The sequence below is a fragment of the Bufo bufo genome, chromosome 2, assembly GCF_905171765.1.
Source record: "Bufo bufo chromosome 2, aBufBuf1.1, whole genome shotgun sequence".
In the NCBI taxonomy this organism is placed as follows: domain Eukaryota; kingdom Metazoa; phylum Chordata; class Amphibia; order Anura; family Bufonidae; genus Bufo; species Bufo bufo.
The window spans coordinates 255,900,866-255,921,289 of record NC_053390.1 but is presented as its reverse complement, the minus strand read 5'-3'; the positions used below and the strand labels follow the sequence as shown (position 1 = coordinate 255,921,289).

At 44.5% G+C, this 20,424-nt stretch overlaps 1 protein-coding gene across 2 annotated transcripts in view; it reads left to right on the top strand.

Moving 5' to 3' along the window:
• Positions 1-20,424, top strand: part of BCR (BCR activator of RhoGEF and GTPase) — an 80,083-nt gene that overhangs the window by 39,337 nt on the left and 20,322 nt on the right. For both annotated transcript variants that reach the window (XM_040416426.1, XM_040416427.1), the window contains exons 8-15: positions 1,251-1,391; positions 12,338-12,459; positions 12,543-12,711; positions 14,169-14,288; positions 14,388-14,463; positions 14,573-14,677; positions 14,790-14,864; positions 14,969-15,066. In XM_040416426.1, coding sequence (XP_040272360.1) covers positions 1,251-1,391; positions 12,338-12,459; positions 12,543-12,711; positions 14,169-14,288; positions 14,388-14,463; positions 14,573-14,677; positions 14,790-14,864; positions 14,969-15,066 — 906 coding nt within the window. The remainder of the gene's footprint in view (positions 1-1,250; positions 1,392-12,337; positions 12,460-12,542; positions 12,712-14,168; positions 14,289-14,387; positions 14,464-14,572; positions 14,678-14,789; positions 14,865-14,968; positions 15,067-20,424) is intronic.

Sequence of the window (20,424 nt, the reverse complement as noted above, 5' to 3'; positions counted from 1 at the left end):
TTTTTTATTTATTTTCTTCTTATCAGGTACTTGCATGAGGCAGTGCTCCGCCCATTACCTTCTTTTTTACTGACTGTAGTCGCTGCCTTCCATGTCGACAGGACATTGTTTTCCCTTCTTTTTCCTTTTCCCTCGCACTCGAGAGAGTGTGCTCTCCATTAGGATGTATTCGAGCTCGGAGGTTTGCTTGTTCATGACTAGCTAATTCCGCCGTGCGGATTTTTACCTGGTCATTCCTGGAGGTCCTTGGAAGGGCTCGATGGTCTCCAAGGCCGCTGCTTAGGCATTCCGCTCCCGTGGCAAGGCACTGCCCGCTGGAGTTTGGGACATTTGACCAGTGGTCAACTCTTTGTGAGATACATGTTTCACCCTGCATCAGCTTCGCGGTTGTATAAGGCAGCGCCTTGGCCTTCCTGGCGCGCGTTCACCAAGTTTTTTGCCAGGTGCTTCCTAGGCATTGCTAGTGCTGCTCCGGCACGCCGGGTCTCGCAAGCAGTAGTGCATTAAGCATTCTCGAGAGTGTTACTCCATGGGCGTGGACTTTTTTCCCTCCCCGTGGACTGCTTTAGGGCGTCCCACGGTCCTGTGTCCCCCAATGATACCAGCGAGAAAACGAGATTTTTGTAAAACTCAACTGTAAAATCTCTTTCTCGCGTAGTTCATTGGGGGATACAGCACCCACCCAGTATTTATTAGTGTTGATAGGGATGTCTGGTTACCGGGTGTTTAGCGGGTTCGCTTGCGCCGGTGTCTGTTGCATTCTCCTTTACTTGGCACATGTTTTCTACTGCTCCTACTGCTTGAGCACAAACTGACATGCTCTCTCCAGGCTGGAGGGGGTATAGCCTGCAGGGGAGGAGCTTAGTCTTTTTTCAGCCTAGTGGCAGCAGCAAGCTATACCCCACGGTCACACGGTCCTGTGTCCCCCAATGAACTACGCGAGAAAGATTTTACAGGTGAGTTTCACAAAAATCTCGTTTTTCACAAGTGAGCCGAAAATGTTGCAAAAGCCCAATTTTGCAACTTTTTGAAGCTACAATTCTGGGGTGAAGGCATGATAAGCCAGGGCCATAGTACAGTATTTCCCACCGATTGTCCTCCAGCGGAACACCGGTGACTATTAAAGGAGAAAAAAAAGGTGTTTTGGATATGGCAGCTACCGTCAATGCAGAGACCATACAGCACTGTGAATTTAAGAAGCACAAGACCACAAATACTGTGTGATTGCTGACAGATTTCATTTCCTATAGGACTTACTGAAGCATACACCCATTGGTCATCCAGACTACCCCCTACTTCAAGATGCCCTTCGAATTTCCCAGAACTTTCTGTCTAGCATCAATGAGGAGATTACACCACGAAGGCAGTCAATGACTGTTCGAAAAGGAGAGGTGAGTGGCTTCTGAAGGGGTCTGATTTCTGTGTACTTTACCCAAGATTACATATCTCATCCATTGCACATTTTCTAAGTCTGTGCTTTTCAATACTGCAAAAAAAAAAAAAAAAGCATCCAGATATTTATAGCCTGTTAAATGTGTAACATGAGGAAACTCTTGATATACGTTTGGACCCCATGTAACAGACTTCAAATCAAAATCAGTAATATCCAGAAAAGCTTTATTAAAATTCATATGAAGGACATGACAAACACTAAAATAAAAACAATTAAAAAGGCATGTCCCCAACCCACAATAAGGTTGGGGAGCCCCCACATGACCTTTTACAGCCTGTCATACAAGCCGGTATAGATAATATGAACACATCAACTATGTAGTAAACACAGATGCCACTGTATAAAAGATCTCACAAGCCAACCATATAATGCAGTCATGCCAAAATACTGGAATTGAGGTATTGGTCCCAGTCATGTCAGCAATGCTGTGAGCAGGATCTTTGAGGAAGGCCAAGGTACATGTGGGGAAAGGAACCCCACGTGTATTGCCATAGCTTAGGGCTTTGCCAAGGGTAATTGCTCCAATGCAACAATGTCAGTCTTATTTTCCTAACTTAAAGGGATTGTACAACGATTTATACTGATGACCTATCCTTAGGATCAGCTGTATGACGAGGAGGTGGCGCTCCATGCAAGCCCCACTTCCTGGTCGTTACATTATGCGTCGTCTACTGTGTAGTGTCATTACAAGTACTTGCTCAATTCTAGTTAATGAAGCGCTGCACAACCCCTTTTAAATGCAATTTGTCAAGGCAAATCATCAGACACCCATAAGGACTGGAGAACCCATGTTCTATGCCAGGATTAGCTGAGCGGAGTGGGCTCCTGGCATAGTACATGGGTACTAGGTACCCATGTGCTATGCCAGGAGTTAGTAATTGTCCGGGGGCACAGGCAGGAGCACCAATGTGCGCTCCTGTCCGTACTCACAGCGCTACTGCGGCCCCATTCATAAATTTCACACTCCGTACATCAGCGGTGTACGGAGAACCTAGTTTTAATAGCACAGTGAATGGTGCGCTTTAGGTAGGAAAAAGAGTAAGAAAAATACAAAATTGATTAAGAAAGTATATTAGAAATAGTTTTATTAGGGCATTAGGGACATCATATTAAAATTGTTACAAAGGTTTAGTTACTCTTTAAATAAAATATGAATAAAATTCATAATGAAATGAAAGATGATAATTAGGATTAATAATGCCTATAAGGCAGTGCCACCTTCTGATAAGCATGACACACTGACCCAGATTCCAACATAAATATCAAATATACCTGTCGAAAAAGATGGGAGCTCTAGTTAGTAGAGGAATATTAAGCAATAATGGACCATGTCTGGAGGACAGGCTAAAAAATTAAAATCACTTTGTCAATAATGGTGTAAATGCAAATATACGGTAATCTGCATCTTTGTCAGAAAGTAAACGTATTGGTACAGGTAGCGTAAAACTAAAATCAACAAGTTTATGTTTACATTTACAAAAGCTCCCAATTGCCAAGTTCATCAAAGTGCAGGGAATATTATATGGGGTGTCCAGGAATTCCAACACAAAGAATAAATGTGCAGATTTGCTCCATCTAAGCCAAAAGGAGGAAGGGAATAAGTTTTTGTTCTTGGCAGACAAAGCCAAAGACTGCTACATGTTCACCAACTAGGGATCCAAAGTTTAGGCAGAGTTACTTAAGATCACAGCAAAATCCATTCAACAGAGGCCCAGATATCCAGAGTCAGAGCCGTAGCTCTTTCTCCACCTGCATATAGCAAGGGAACTTCCATGATAATTTCCAGAAGGCTGGATAAGAGCCTAGCATTTAATTAGATCAGAATAAAATAGTGCACAAAGGAACTTAACAAAATAACATATAAGACAAGCCCGTGTGGGCCTAAACAATGACAAGATAGTACCAGTATAAATAAATGGAACGCTCTCACCCGTTATGGTCAAGATCGATTCGGCCCATCAATTGGGTGCCATTTCAGGATACCGTGGAGTGCGTCTTCTTGTTCAATGTTGCTGCAAATACTGGAAACCATACAAAAATGCTGCCGCAAACAGTTGCTGCGATGTAGGTAGGGGTCAGGAGTGAATTCCCTATTGAGACCCTGGTAGAGGGAAGGGGCTGATGATGCCCTACCTATACGGAGTGCTTGCCCCGCAAGGGGCGACCCCGTCCAGATACCTGTCCCTATTGAGGCCGGTATCCCTAATTCACCCTAAAAAACTCCCGACGTGTCACGTTTCATTTCAAAAACTCATCAGGGGAAGTATGCAATTAAGGGAAAAAATAAAAAATGGCAACAATTTAAAGCCGTAAGGCTAAACACACAGAGCCAGGCCAATGAGACCAATATGGCTCAGAAACGATTGCCGGGCCAGTGGAACCAGGCAAAAAATATATGCACAGAAGGACCTAGATACCGGCACGCCAGTGGGCAAATGTCGGCATGATGTCATAGGGCATATAGCATAACGAGGTCCCTGTGGGGCCCAAAAACGTAGGGTAAGTAGTACAGGGCTGTCAGCAGTAAGTACCTTCGTAAGGCCGCTTTTTAAAAGGCACGACACAGCGCGCCAGAGATCCAGGGCCGCCCTCTAAGGTCACGTGGTGCCAGGTGAGGCAAATCACGCGACCGAGGACCTGTGTGCCCTGGAGCGCAGCGCATGGCAAGACCGTGCTCCACGCACTTTCCGTGGGAGGAACCGTCGTTTTTTTAGGGTGAACTGGCCCATACCTGGGCCAATCCAATCCCCCACAAATATATCCACTACGCAATCGGACCCAACCCCCCCAAAACCCCTAGGACCTCAAGTTGTTAATTTGTCCTCTCGTCCTCTCACTGCTATTGAGACCCAGGTCCTTCAACTCGTTTGTACCAACTCCCAATTTTAACAGATTTGATATCATAAAGGACCTTAATCTGCTTGTCCGCAAAATTCGCTGGCATAAATATTTTAAGCTACAAGAAAGGAAGCAGTGCCGTGAACTTGGCATCCCTCTTGAGATCCTTTCGGACGTATGTTTGTTATACGATCTTGATAAGGAACCGGAGCAACAAGAGGGTCTGGGTCCTTTCACTAAGTTAAAAACAAAAAGTAATAAAATGCCACCGTTGTCTGCGGAACTGTCTTGTGTAGATGGTTTTTCTTGATTTGGTTTCACATCAAATTGAAGACCTACGACCTTCACATTTCTCTAACATTGACCAGGCCCAAGCCACTGTAATTTCCGATCTTGAGAATGACCGTTGTATAGTCATCAAACCCTCGGATAAAGGGGGGAATACAGTGGTTATGGATCAAGATCGGTATAGAGCTATGTGTGAATCCATTCTACACGATCCTTCTACATATTAGGTGTTACCTCGGGATCCTACCAATGATTTCAGATCTGAACTTTAAACAATTCTTGAGGAGGCCAAGCTGTCACGGATCATTTCTGATGACGAGTTTAGGTTTTTATTACCTACCTGTCCTCGCATGTCCACCTTTTACTGTCTCCCCAAGCTTCATAAGGGAACGAACCTACTTAAGGAGCTCCCCATAATGTCAGGAGAACAGGAATCTGTGCCAAAATGTAGGAATATATGTTGACCAGATCTTGGCCCCATTCGTGACTGCCCTTCCCTCCTACACCCGTGACACCACAGATCTTCTTAAGCGGTTGGAGGGCATTTACATAGAAACGGACAGTCTTCTTGCGAGTATTAACGTTGAGGCGCTGTACTCTAACATTCCTCACTACCTGGGTCTCAAAGCCGTGGAGTTTTTTCTGAGCAGTCGTGGTTGTCAGTATCGCGCCCACAGTCTCTTCATCCTCCGTTTGTTGGAATTCACGCTTACCCGCAATGTGTTTTTCCTTCAGCGGCAGCTCAGGGCTACCGCGATGGGGAGCCCATGTGCCCCATCGTATGCAAATTTGTTCCTGGGCAGGTAGGAGGAGACCCTGGTTTTTACAGATGCGGGATCCTCCATCATGGACCCTGTGGGACTGTGGGCGCGATACATTGATGACGACATCATCTCATGGAATATCGATGATGTCTCATTTCGATCCTCAGTGGAGATACTTAACAATAACACTATAGGCCTACGCTTCACATGTGAGAGCAATATTGTTTGCTTGCCCTTCTTAGACGTTCTCATCTCTAAAACTGAGGAGGGTGAGCTGATTACGTCCGTATATAGGAAACCTACCTCGACCAACACACTACTTGAGTGGGAGAGCAGTCACCCCCTCCCCCTCAAGAAGGGTATTCCTAAGGGGCAATACCTCCGGTTGAGGAGGAATTGCTCCTCAAAAAAAGAGTTTATTAGGCAGGCAGATGATTTGCGCCTGAGATTTCGCCAGCGAGGGTACCCCGATAAGGTTCTGAGAGGAGCCTTTAGGTCAGCTTTGCAAGAAGATAGAACAAACCTTCTCACCCCCAAGTCCAATCAGGCACAGACCACGAACCTCATCCGCCTTATCAGTACCTTTTGATCGGGCGGCACCTGAGGTCCGGGATGTTGTACGTAACAATTGGGGCATCCTACTCATGGACCCAGATCTAAGAGAGGTGGTGGGTGACTATCCACAGTTAACCTACCGCAGAGGACGTAGTCTTCGTGATAGACTGGTCTCGAGCGAATATATACCCCCATCTCCTGCTGGCTCCACGTGGTTACAGTCTAATATCAAAGGTTGTTATAGATGCAGTGGCTGCATTGCCTGCAGCCACTTGCAAACTGGGAAGACTTTCCGTAGCAACATTACTGGCAAAGTATATACCATCAATCACTTCATCAACTGCAGGACTCGGGGTGTGATCTACCGCCTAACTTGTGATTGCGGCAAGGAATACATCGGCAAGACCATCCGCGAGTTCCGCAGGAGAGTTGGTGAGCACTTGAATGACATCTCTAAGGCAAAAGACACACCAGTGGCTAATCACATTCATAATCGTCACAATGGCACTGTCCGTGTGTCAGTCATGGGCATTGATAGGGTCCTTCCCCCGCGGCGGCGGGGGGGGGGCGACTGGGACCGGGCCATTCTGCAGCGTGAGACCCGCTGGATCTACTATTTAAAAACTGTGGCTCCACTGGGCCTTAACGAGCAGATAAATTTTAGTTGCTTTCTGTGATTCCTGCCGGTTACATAGTTATATTTATATAAGTACGGTATATTTTCATTCATATTCATTGCACTTCTTAATCTGGCTTCATCATTAGTCTAACTACGTGTATTTGAGGCCTCCTGCTTTCTAGCCTGTACATATGTAGCTCTGTTATTATAAGCAATTCTTTGCTTTGGTTAACATGAGACCTTTTTGATTGTGGTCTCCTATGCAATCCATGACTGTCCGTGGTAAAGCTCCCGGCGTCTCGATTGCTTGGCAACCAGCCTGCCTCCAGTGTGTGAGTAACCGCCCCTTTCCCTCACTTGCGTGTGTTGGGGCACGGCGGATCCGTGTGCCGCGTTCCACGCCCCATTGCCTCCATCACGTGCCTTGTCACGTTACGCGCGTTCCTCCCCTTCGTCGCTCCCTCTGGCAGTGCGTGGAGGGCGGCGTTGCCGTGCGCTGCGCTCCAGGGCACGCAGGTCCTCGGTCTCGTGATTTGCCTCACCTGGCACCACGTGACCTTAGAGGGCGGCCCTGGATCACTGGCGCGCTGTGTCGTGCCCTTTAACCACCTCAGCCCCCAGTGCTTAAAGAGGACCTTTCATCAGAATCAAGTATGTAAACTGAATATACATACATGGAGAGCGGCGCCCAGGGACCCCCCTGCACTTACTATTATCCCCGGGCGCCGCTCCGTTCTCCGGTGATAGCCTCCGGTAAAGTCATAGTTAGGCTCCACCCATTTGAGCCTGCAGGCGTCTCCTTCTCCTATGCTGTAGCGCTGGCCAATCGCAGCGCTCAGCTCTTAGCAATGCTATGAGCTGAGCGCTGCGATTGGCCAGCGCTACAGCATAGGAGAAGGAGACGCCTGCAGGCTCAAATGGGTGGAGCCTAACTATGACTTTACCGGAGCCTATAACCGGAGAACGGAGCGGCGCCCGGGGATAATAGTAAGTGCAGGGGGGTCCCTGGGCGCCGCTCTCCATGTATGTATATTCAGTTTACATACTTGATTCTGATGAAAGGTCCTCTTTAAACACCCTTAAAGACCAGGCCACTTTTTACACTTCTGACCTACACTACTTTCACCGTTTATTGCTCGGTCATGCAACTTACCACCCAAATGAATTTTACCTCCTTTTCTTCTCACTAATAGAGCTTTCATTTGGTGGTATTTCATTGCTGCTGACATTTTTACTTTTTTTTGTTATTAATCGAAATTTAACGATTTTTTTGCAAAAAAATGACATTTTTCACTTTCAGGTGTAAAATTTTGGGGAAAAAAACGACATCCATATATAAATTTTTCTCAAAATTTATTGTTCTACATGTCTTTGATAAAAAAAAAATGTTTGGGTAAAAAAAAAATGGTTTGGGTAAAAGTTATAGCGTTTACAAACTATGGTACAAAAATGTGAATTTCCGCTTTTTGAAGCAGCTCTGACTTTCTGAGCACCTGTCATGTTTCCTGAGGTTCTACAATGCCCAGACAGTACAAACACCCCACAAATGACCCCATTTCGGAAAGTGGACACCCTAAGGTATTCACTGATGGGCATAGTGAGTTCATAGAACTTTTTATTTTTTGTCACAAGTTAGTGGAAAATGATATTTTTTTTTTTCTTACAAAGTCTCATATTCCACTAACTTGTGACAAAAAATAAAAACTTCCATGAACTCACTATGCCCATCAGCGAATACCTTGGGGTGTCTTCTTTCCAAAATGGGGTCACTTGTGGGGTAGTTATACTGCCCTGGCATTCTAGGGGCCCAAATGTGTGGTAAGTTGTTTGAAATCAAAATCTGTAAAAATTGGCCGGTGAAATCCGAAAGGTGCTCTTTGGAATATGGGCCCCTTTGCCCACCTAGGCTGCAAAAAAGTGTCACGCATGTGGTATCTCCGTACTCATGTGGTATCTCCGAAGTTGGGGAATGTGTTTTGTGGTGTCATTTTACATATACCCATGCTGGGTGAGAGAAATATCTTGTCAAAAGACAACTTTTCCCATTTTTTTTATACAAAGTTGGCATTTGACCAAGATATTTATCTCACCCAGCATGGGTATATGTAAAAAGACACCCCAAAACACATTCCTCAACTTCTCCTGAATACAGAGATACCAGATGTGTGACACTTTTTTGCAGCCTAGGTGGGCAAAGGGGCCCATATTCCAAAGATCACCTTTCGGATTTCACCGGCCAATTTTTACAGATTTTGATTTCAAACAACTTACCACACATTTGGGCCCCTAGAATGCCAGGGCAGTATAACTACCCCACAAGTGACCCCATTTTGGAAAGAAGACACCCCAAGGTATTCGCTGATGGGCATAGTGAGTTCATGGAAGTTTTTATTTTTTGTCACACGTTAGTGGAATATGAGACTTTGTAAGAAAAAATAAAATAAAATAAAAAATCATCATTTTCCGCTAACTTGTGACAAAAAATAAAAAATTCTAGGAACTCGCCATGCCCCTCACGGAATACCTTGGGGTGTCTTCTTTCCAAAATGGGGTCACTTGTGGGGTAGTTATACTGCCCTGGCATTTTCCAGGGGCCCTAATGTGTGGTAAGTAGGTAAATGACCTGTGAAATCCTAAAGGTGCTCTTTGGAATGTGGGCCCCTTTGCCCACCTAGGCTGCAAAAAAGTGTCACACATGTGGTATCGCCATATTCAGGAGAAGTTGGGCAATGTGTTTTGGGGTGTCTTTTTACATATACTCATGCTGTGTGAGAGAAATATCTCGGCAAAAGACAACTTTTCCCATTTTTTATACAAAGTTGGCATTTGACCAAGCTATTTATCTCACCCAGCATGGGTATAGGTAAAATGACACCCCAAAACACATTGCCCAACTTCTCCTGAATACGGCGATACCACATGTGTGACACTTTTTTGCAGCCTAGATGCGCAAAGGGGCCCACATTCATTTTATGAGGGCATTTTTAGACATTTGGATCCCAGACTTCTTCTCACGCTTTAGGGCCCCTAGAATGCCAGGGCAGTATAAATACCCCACACGTGACCCCATTTTGGAAAGAAGACACCCCAAGGTATTCAATGAGGGGCATGGCGAGTTCATAGAATTTTTTTTTTTTTTTGGCACAAGTTAGCGGAAATAGATTTATTTATTTTTTTTCTCACAAAGTCTCCCTTTCCGCTAACTTTGGACAAAAATTTCAATCTTTCATGGACTCAATATGCCCCTCACGGAATACCTTGGGGTGTCTTCTTTCCAAAATGGGGTCACATGTGGGGTATTTATACTGCCCTGGCATTCTAGGGGCCCTAAAGCGTGAGAAGAAGTCTGGAATATAAATGTCTAAAAAATTTTACGCATTTGGATTCCGTGAGGGGTATGGTGAGTTCATGTGAGATTTTATTTTTTGACACAAGTTAGTGGAATATGAGACTTTGTAAGAAAAAAAAAAATAATTTCCGCTAACTTGGGCCAAAAAAATGTCTGAATGGAGCCTTACAGGGGGGTGATCAATGACAGGGGGGTGATCAGGGAGTCTATATGGGGTGATCACCCCCCTGTCATTGATCACCCCCCTATAAGGCTCCATTCAGATGTCCGTATGTGTTTTGCGGATCCGATCCATGTATCAGTGGATCCGTAAAAATCATACGGACATCTGAATGCAGCCTTACAGGGGGGGGATCAATGACAGGGGGGTGATCACTCCCCTGTAAGGCTCCATTCAGATGTCCGTATGTGTTTTGCGGATCCGATCCATGTATCAGTGGATCCGTAAAAATCATACGGACATCTGAATGCAGCCTTACAGGGGGGTGATCAATGACAGGGGGGTGATCAGGGAGTCTATATGGGGTGATCACCTCCGTCATTGATCACTCCCCTGTAAGGCTCCATTCAGACGTCCGTATGATTTTTACGGATCCGATCCATCTATCAGTGGATCCGTAAAATTCATACGGACCTCTGATTGGAGTCTTACAGGGGGGTAATCAATGACAGGGCGGTGATCAGGGAGTCTATATAGGGTGATCAGGGGTGAATAAGGGGCTAATAAGTGACGGGGGGGGGGGGGGGGGGTGTAGTGTAGTGGTGCTTGGTGCAACATATTACTGAGCTACCTGTGTCCTCTGGTGGTCGATCCAAACAAAGGGGACCACCAGAGGACCAGGTAGCAGGTATATTAGACGCTGTTATCAAAACGGCGTCTAATATACCTGTTAGGGGTTAAAAAAATCGCATCTCCAGCCTGCCAGCGAACGATCGCCGCTGGCAGGCTGGAGATCCACTCGCTTACCTTCCGTTCCTGTGAGCGCGCGCGCCTGTGTGCGCGCGTTCACAGGAAATCTCGGCCATCGCGAGAGGACGCGTATATGCGTCCACCCAGAAGAGCAGGGCCGCCGCCAGGACGCAGTCCTGCGTACGGCGGTCCTGAGGAGGTTAAAAAGCGGCCTTACGAAGGTACTTACTGCTGACAGCCCTGTACTACTTACCCTACGTTTTGGGCCCCACAGGCACCTCGTTATGCTATATGCCCTATGACATCATGCCGACATTTGCCCACTGGCGTGCCGGTATCTAGGTCCTTCTGTGCATATATTTTTTGCCTGGTTCCACTGGCCCGGCAATCGTTTCTGAGCCATATTGGTCTCATTGGCCTGGCTCCGTGTGTTTAGCCTTACGGCTTTAATTGTTGCCATTTTTTATTTTTTCCCTTAAATGCAGGCTTGTTCTGCCTGCCACCCTTAATTGCATACCTCCCCTGATGAGTTTTTGAAATGAAACATGACACGTCGGGAGTTTTTTAGGGTGAATTAGGGATACCAGCCTCAATAGGGACAGGTATCCGGACGGGGTCGCCCCTCGCGGGGCAAGCACTCCGTATAGGTAGGGCATCATCAGCTCCTTCCCTCTACCAGGGTCTCAATAGGGAATTCACTCCTGACCCCTACCTACATCGCAGCAACTGTTTGTGGCAGCATTTTTGTATGGTTTCCAGTATTTGCAGCAACATTGAACTAGAAGACGCACTCCACGGTATCCTGAAATGGCACCCAATTGATGGGTCGAATCGATCTTGACCATAACGGGTGAGAGCGTTCCATTTATTTATACTGGTACTATCTTGTCATTGTTTAGGCCTACACGGGCTTGTCTTATGTTATTTTGTTAAGTTCCTTTGTGCGCTATTTTATTCTGATCTAATTAAATGCTAAGTTTTATTCCCTCTGTCCCCTTCTGGAGATCACTCCATTGCTTTTGATATTTGGGAGTATTTTGGACAGGCTTTCCACTTAGCTTGACCATTCTGTACTTATTTTTCAAGCTGGATAAGAGCCCCATCATTACCACAGTCATTCTTCTAGAGGTGCTAATCAGCATGTAGACCCCACCATAACAACTTATCACCTGTCCACTGTCTCAGCGTTGGGCCTCCACCAATCACGAGAACTACGGTCCCTTAGTCCCCTATGTGAATAGGACGACAGACATGCATGTGTACTGCTGCTCCGTTCACTAACAAAGAGAAGCCTTAGAGGTCCCTTAGAGGTGAATGGAGTGGTGGTGTGCATGCATGACGGACGCTCCATTTAGCTGGGGATCCTCATGATGGGTAGGTGTTTTTGATGGGAATATCCCTTTTAAAGGATTCTAGAGGGAATTTGACTATAGACGCAAATTGAAAATCATCCATTTCCTGACATGGTTGATGATATGTTACTGCCTGTTACCAGTTATATTCCTGTCATATTACTTGTTTCTGTTATACATGATACAGTCTTTACTATTTTCTTTTATAGCATCGGCAGCTTTTGAAGGACAGTTTCATGGTCGAACTGGTGGAAGGCGCTCGAAAGCTGCGGCATGTCTTCCTTTTCACTGATCTTCTTCTGTGTGCAAAGTTAAAGAAACAGATAGGAGGGTATGAGTCTATTGTTTGTTAATAATTTTTTTTATTTTTTACAATGGCAAGCTGTGGTATAATTTTAATATTTCTGAATACAGTAAAAGTCAGCAGTATGACTGCAAGTGGTACATCCCCCTTGCGGATCTGGCATTTCAACCTCTGGATGAATCGGAAGCTGCGCTCAACATTCCCCTTATACAAGATGATGAGTTGGAAGCAATGAAAGTTAAAATTTCACAGCTGAAAAGTGATATCCAAAGGGAAAGGGTACGTTTTCTTTGTGTCATTTATACGGAGGATGTGTAATATGATTTAATATTATAATTCTGAGAAGTCACTAATCTTATTTTGTAATGTAACACTTTACTGGCTCCCTCCTAATAAATGTATAATCTGTGCATTCTGAGGTCAGAATTTGCCAGTTCTACAGAGGTGACACATGTAGAAGGTGAGTATTAATTGTGACAGAGAGGGCTGGCACTGTCTGCCTGGCATTGTATAGTGCTGCACACTGTGACTGGCACTGTAATATACATCCCTGCTGCATGCTGTCATTTCTCAGAACCGGTTCCTGTTATTTAGTCAGTGATTGAAATGAAGATCCTGCTTCAGAATTTCTTGCAGCAACTGTGGGGTGTATTATAAGGAATTCATTATACAATATTAAAACTGTGTTTTAAATTGGTAAAATATCAAAAATATCAAATGGTTGAACCTTTACACAAGATGTATTAAAGGGAATGTCATCAGAAAATGGCTATTGTTTAAAGGGGTTGTTCCAGCTCACCCTTTCCACGGTGGGGGGGGACTAGGTGCCAGCACCAAGTGGCTAGGCTGGCGCTCTTCCGTTTCCGTAACTCCCATTGAAGTGAATGGGCGCTGTGCAAACAGCGTAGCAGAACAAGCTGCGCTGCTTGTGTAACGCCGGAAGCTTGTTCTGCTACGCTGTTTGCTACACTACAATGGGAGTTATGTAGGCCCACTCGGCTATTTCCCTAAGCCGAGCGCTTATTCCCATCTAGCCGTTGAAAAGGCGATATGGGACAACCCCTTTAAATCATGTTTTAACATTAAACATATTTTTAAGGAATTTTTGGTGATGATGTTATTTTTAATTTTCTGTGTCAGTATCTTAAAAAAATCCTGCAGTTTTTGTACTGGCCTCTAAGTCTAATTATAGGCGCTGTGGTCTGTACAGAGCTCTTGTAATGCAGTTATCTGCCTATAACAATCAGGATTAGAATGACAGCTAACACCTCTGTATAGATGACACCTGATCTACCATTCACAATAGGTGAGATCACAGCTTATATGCTTTCTCCTGACCTCTGGACAGATCACAGGGTACACCTAGATAACTCTCCCATATAAGTCAATGAGGTCCCCTCCTGTCCATTGTGTCTATGGCCCATGGTGGGTGCTGTAAAGCATATCTCTAAATGCAATTAAGAACAGCTCAGGCAAGATGGCTGCCGCCATAATCGTAACATAGTAACATAGTACATAAAGCCGAATAAAGACATTTGTCCATCCAGTTCGGCCTGTCATCCTGCAATCGTGTTCAGGAAATAGAATTAAAAATTCTGCAGTCTTAAAATAAGAACAATTGAAAAAAAGGATGTCTGTTGCTATCTGGTTTTAATTGGCACATAATTTTTGGTGCCACATTCCCTTCAAGTCTAATCACAATGATAATCGGAAATGCCTTATCTCCTTTATTTTAGAAAGCAAACAAGGGAGGAAAGGGTCTGGATCGTCTGCGCAAGAAGCTTTCAGAACAAGAGTCCATGTTGCTGCTGTTGTCGCCAAGTATGGCCTTCCGAGTGCACAATCGCAATGGCAAGGTGACTTTCCGTCACACTGTAATTATTGTCACGTCACTTTACTGATACTTGTCATATCAGCCTGGTCACTGCCTCGTCTTTAACATCTATTTTTCATAGGGTTACACATTCCTAACGTGGTCAGATTATGAGCGGGCTGAGTGGGGAGAACACATACGAGAACAGCAGAAGAAATGTAAGCGTACATCTTATTGGTATAAATTGAATTTAATCTATTATAGAGTTTTGTGTTTAATAAATATTAAAAAAAACGTGTTTAATTAGTTTCTTTCTTCTTTACTTAGGTGTGAAAAGTTTCTCTCTTACGTCACTGGAAGTTCAAATGTTAACAAACTCCTGCGTGAAACTGCAGACCGTACATAGGGTTCCTCTAACCATCGGGAAAGAAGGTGGCTACAGAACAAAAGCAGTCACACAACTTGTGCCTGTCCTGATAGATAAAAACAATGATTGTACCTTATTTATAATGACTTCTGTTGAACAGAATTTTTTCCTCTACAGATGATGAGTCTTCTGGTCTCTATGGGTTCCTGAATGTTATTGTCCACTCTGCATCTGGAATCCAGCAGAGCTCAAGTAAGTGGAATTCTCTGCTGTTTAACCATCAAGCTGTAAAATACAGCCTTCACATCATCTGTAACAGTGATTTGTGACGCTGCCATCTTGGTTCATTCCAACAGATCTGTTCTGCACTTTAGAAGTGGATTCCTTTGGTTATTTTGTTAACAAAGCAAAGACACGAGTTTACCGGAACACTACTGAACCCAGCTGGAACGAGGTGAGGATTCTGTGCACCAGATACTCCTCAGACCTTTGAGTCTTTACAGAAAGCTTCTTGGCTCTGCTGACGTGAGGTTACTGAGGCTGTATGTTGTTTTTCCCCCCCCCCCCTACCAATCCTAAAGAAAGCACCCCCATATGCCAGGCCCCTCACATTGAATATACTTACCTGGCTCCTTGTTCCGCTCCTGATCCCCGGACCGCCGCTGCTGCTTCTCCCCGTGCGCGGATGAAAACATCCGGTGTTGGGGGGTGGTAGCATGGCAGGTGGGGGCGGGAACGAGCCTCCCTAGCGTCATTCAGTCATTCACGATGCTAGGGAGGCTCGTCCCTGTCCCTGCCTGCCATTGGCGTCTCCCCCTTTTTCCCCCACTGGATGTTTCCCCCATGGGGAGAAGCAGCAGCGGCGGTGTGGGGACAAGGAGCAGGGACCCGGGTAAGTATATTCAGCATGGGGGAGCTTTTTTTTTTTAGGATTGGATAACTCCTTTAAGAAAAAATAATCTGGTACATTATGATATATTAAAAGGAATGTGTCGTCAGATAACGAACTATTGTTTAAATAAAAAAAAAATTAAATTAAAAATCTTTAGAATTTATTTATTTTAATTTTTTTAATTTTCCATGTCACTGTAAATCCTAAAATCATTTTCACACTGACCAGTAGGTATAAGGGCTCATGTACACAATCACATCCATATTTTGGTCTGCAAACCATGGACTGCAAAATACAGACACCTTGTATGTGCGCTCCACATTTTTATCACTTTCATCACTAGAAATAACGATTCTCACCTGCAGTGCAGCCTAGAATAGGACATGTTCTATAATTTGCAAAACGGACATAGTTATGATCTTCAGGCCTAAAATATATCAGTATTTCCTGTTCTTTAAGAGCAGCCATAAGTACTATAGACATAGGGCAGGAGTTGACCTCATTGACTTCTATGGAAGAATTTTGTAACCATGCTATGTGACCTGTGCAGAGGTCAGGGGGGAGCTGTAATATCACTTATTTGAATGGTGGATCCTGTGTTAGGCTTCTTTTACATCTGCACTTTGTATTCCGGTTTTGAGACCCTGCAGAGGATATCAAAACCGGAGCAAAACGCTTCCGTCCCCATGCATTGTTAATGGAAACAAAACTGATCAGGATGCATTCCGCTGCCGTTTGTTCCATTTTGTGACTGGCCACAAAACTGCTGCAAACTGCGGTTTTGTGTCAGGTCTGTGAAACGGAACAACCTGTTTCCGGCACTAAAAACAATGTAAGTCAATGATGCCGGATCCGTTTTGTTTGGATCCCAAAAAAACTGATCCCTCACCTGTTGACTTACATTGTTTTTAGTGCCAGATCTGGTTTGGTCAGTTTCGATTTAATACAACCACATCCGAACGGAACGGATGCATCTTGATGTATTAAGTCAAACAGAAGCGTTTTGCTCTGGTTTTGAGATCCTCTGCCGGATCTCCAAACCGGAATACAAAGCGCAGATGTGCAAGTAGCCTTACCTATACAGAGGTGATTTCTGTCATTGCATTCTGTCTAATTTGATAATGTGATGGCTATTGAAAACGTACCTGTACTGAACAGGAAGTCTTGATATATTTTAGGCCTCGAGGTCTGTGTGAAAGCTGCACGATTTTAGGATTTTTTTTTACAAATATAGATCGTGCCATGGAAAATTTAAAAATAACAATCAAAAATTCTTACAAAAATATTTTAACATATAAACTTTATTTAAACAATAGGCTATTTTCTGATTACACATTCACTAGTTCACAAAGACGTATGGGGTCTGTTTTTTTGTGGGATAAGTTGTACTTATCGCACCATTTAATAGTGCATACAATGTAGTGGGAAGCTGGAAAAAAATTCCAAATGGGGTGGAATTGGTAAAAAAAAATAAAAAATTATGCCATTCCGATGTTTATGGTCAGTACAATTACGTCAATTCCACCATATGCTGCCCTCAGATATGGCACAAAACTGATGGCAGATTCCTGAACCCTGGTCTGTCATTTTCTGACCTGCCTCCTCAGATATAAAAAAAAAAGTCTCTGATTTGACAGAACTAATTAGGCTCTCCTGCGGTAAACTTCATTGGCTGGCACCTTGCACTTTGATGTGTTATTGTCACGTGGCACAACATGCATGGCATCTATACAGTCAGTACATACAAGATGTATTCGGTCTGCATTATCAATGATTTAGTGGTATTGAAGGTGCCGCACAGCCGTTAACAATGCAGACCAGCTAAACAGTGGCATCCGCATCAGTTTAAAGCTACATGCACACGAACGTTGTTTTGTTTCCAGGTCCGTTTCGTTTTTTCTTTGCGGATAGGATGTAGACCTATTAATTGCAATGGGTCCGCAAAAAATGCTGTCCGTGGGCTGTCCGCATCAGTATGTCTGTTCTGTAGTCCCACAAAAAAAAATAGAACATGTCCTATTCTTGTCCGTTTTAGGCATTGTTACAATGTTAACATTGTTACATTTTTTTGAGGTTTTTTTTTGCGGATCCGCAATTTGCGGACCGCAAAACACATACGGTCGTGTGCATGTAGCCTAAAGGGGTTGTCCAAGTGCTTAAAAGTAATGGCCTATCCTCAGGATAGTCATCAATATTTGATCAGTGGATGTCTGACTTCCAGCACACCCACCACTCAGCTGTTTCAAAGAGGCCACTGTGCTCCAGTTAGCACTGTGGCCTCTTCCTACGTCAGTGAGGTCACGTTTATCAATCATGTGGCCTAAACGCAGCTCAGTCCTATTTAAGTGAATGGGTCTAAGCTGCAACACCAATAGACGGCATTGTGCTTGGTAAGCTGCAAGGAAGCCACAGCGCTCACTGGAGTGCCACAGCCTCCTCAAACAGCAGATTGACGCAGTCACGGGTATCCTGAAATAAGTTCATAAATATCAGAATCTTGGAAAATTCCTTTAACCCCTTAAGGACACAGCCTTTTTACACCTTAGGACCAGGCCATTTTTTGAAAATCTGACCAGAGTCCCTTTAAGTGCTGATAACTTTAAAACGGTTTGACTTATCCAGGCCGTTCTGAGATTGTTTTTTCGTCACATATTGTACTTCATGACACTGGTAAAATGGAGTCAAAAAAAAAATTTTTTTTGCACCAAAAAATACCTAATTTAACAAAAATTTGAAAAAAATTAGCAAATTTCAAAGTTTCAGTTTCTCTACTTCTGTAATACATAGTAATACCCCCAAAAATTGTGATGACTTTACATTCCCCATATGTCTACTTCATGTTTGAATTGTTTTGGGAATGATATTTTATTTTTTGGGGATGTTATAAGGCTTAGAAGTTTAGAAGCAAATCTTGAAATTTTTCCGAAATTTACAAAAACTCAATTTCTAGGGACCAGTTCAGGTCTCAAGTCACTTTGCGAGGCTTACATTATAGAAACCACCCAAAAATGACCCCATCTAAGAAACTACACCCCTCAAGGTATTCAAAACTGATTTTGCATACGTTGTTAACTAGGGTTGTCCCGATACCGATACTAGTATCGGTATCGGGACCGATTCCGAGTTTTCTCGGCGGTACTCAGCCGCCGATACCCCGCCCCGATACATAAATAGAATACTATGGGCGGGGCCCGGTGCAGTCACTGTACTCTTACACCGGGCCCCGCCGCTCACCGAAGTATTTATAAACGTGAATCCTTATCCTGTTGTTAAGTTGAACTAACGCTGCGCTCTCCCATGTTCCCATGTCCCCCCTGTATCCCCACAGCACTTACTTAAGCTTCCATAGCAGGCAGAGCAGACGGCAGCAGTAAAGTCACTCACTGACGTCGAGCGCCTGCTCCGCCCACTTTATGAGTGAAGCAGGCGGAGCAGGCGCGCGACGTCAGTGAGTGACGTTACTGGTGCCGTCTGCTCTGCCTGCTATGGAAGCTTAAGTAAGTGCTGTGGAGATACAGGGGAACATGGGAGAGGGCAGCGTTAGTTCAACTTAACAACAGGATAAGGATTCACGTTTATAAATACTTCGGTGAGCGGCGGGGCCCGGTGTATTGGGGGACACTGTTTTGAGGGGGATCTGTGGATGACATATAGCAGTGTCATCCACAGATCCTCCCCATAACAGTTCCATCCACAGATCCCCTATAACAGCACCATCCACAGATCCCCCACCAAATAACAATGCCATCCTCAGATCCCCCCACCCCATAACAATGTCATCCACAGATATCCCACCCCATAGCAGTACCATCCACAGATCCCCATAACAGTGCCATCCACAGATCCCCCATAACAGTGCCATCCACAGATCCCCCATAACAGTGCCATCCACAGATCCCCATAACAGTGCCATCCATAGATCCCCATAACAGTGCCATCCACAGATCCCCCATAACAGCACCATCCACAGATCCCCCATAACAGTGCCATCCACAGATCCCCCATAACAGTGCCATCCACAGATCCCCCATAACAGTGCCATCCACAGATCCCCCATAACAGTGCCATCCACAGATCCCCCATAACAGTGCCATCCACAGATCCCCCATAACAGTGCCATCCACAGATCCCCCATAACAGTGCCATCCACTGATCCCCCATAACAGTGCCATCCACAGATCCCCATAACAGTGCCATCCACAGATCCCCCATAACAGTGCCATCCGCAGGTCCCCCATAACAGTGCCATCCACAGATCCCCCACATGACAGTGCGTCATCCACAGATCCACAGATCCCCCAAAACGGTCACATGACATTTAAAAAAAGTATCGGTATTCGGTATCGGTGACTACTTGAAAAAAAGTATCGGTACTTGTACTCGGTCCTAAAAAAGTGGTATCGGGACAACCCTATTGTTAACCCTTTAGGTGTTGCACAAGAGTTATTGGCAAACAGGGAGGAAATTTGAGAATTTCATTTTTTTGTCTAATTTTTCATTTTAACCCATTTTTTCCACTAACAAACCAAGGGTTAACAGCCAAACAAGACTGTATCTTTATTGCCCTGACTCTGCCATTTACAGAAACACCCAATATGTGGCCGTAAACTACTGTACGGCCACACAGCGGGGCGTAGAGTGAAAGGTGCGCCGTTTGGTTTTTGGAAGGCTGATTTTTATGGACTGGTTTATTTACACCATGTCCCATTTGAAGCCCCCTGATGCACCCCTAGAGGAGAAACTCCCTAAAAGTGACCCCATCTAAGAAACTACACCCCTCAAGGTATTCAAAACTGATTTTACATACGTCGTTAACCCTTTAGGTGTTGCACAAGAGTTATTGGCAAATGGCGATGAAATTTGAGAATTTCATTTTTTTTGCCTAATTTTCCATTTTAACCCATTTTTTCCACTAACAAA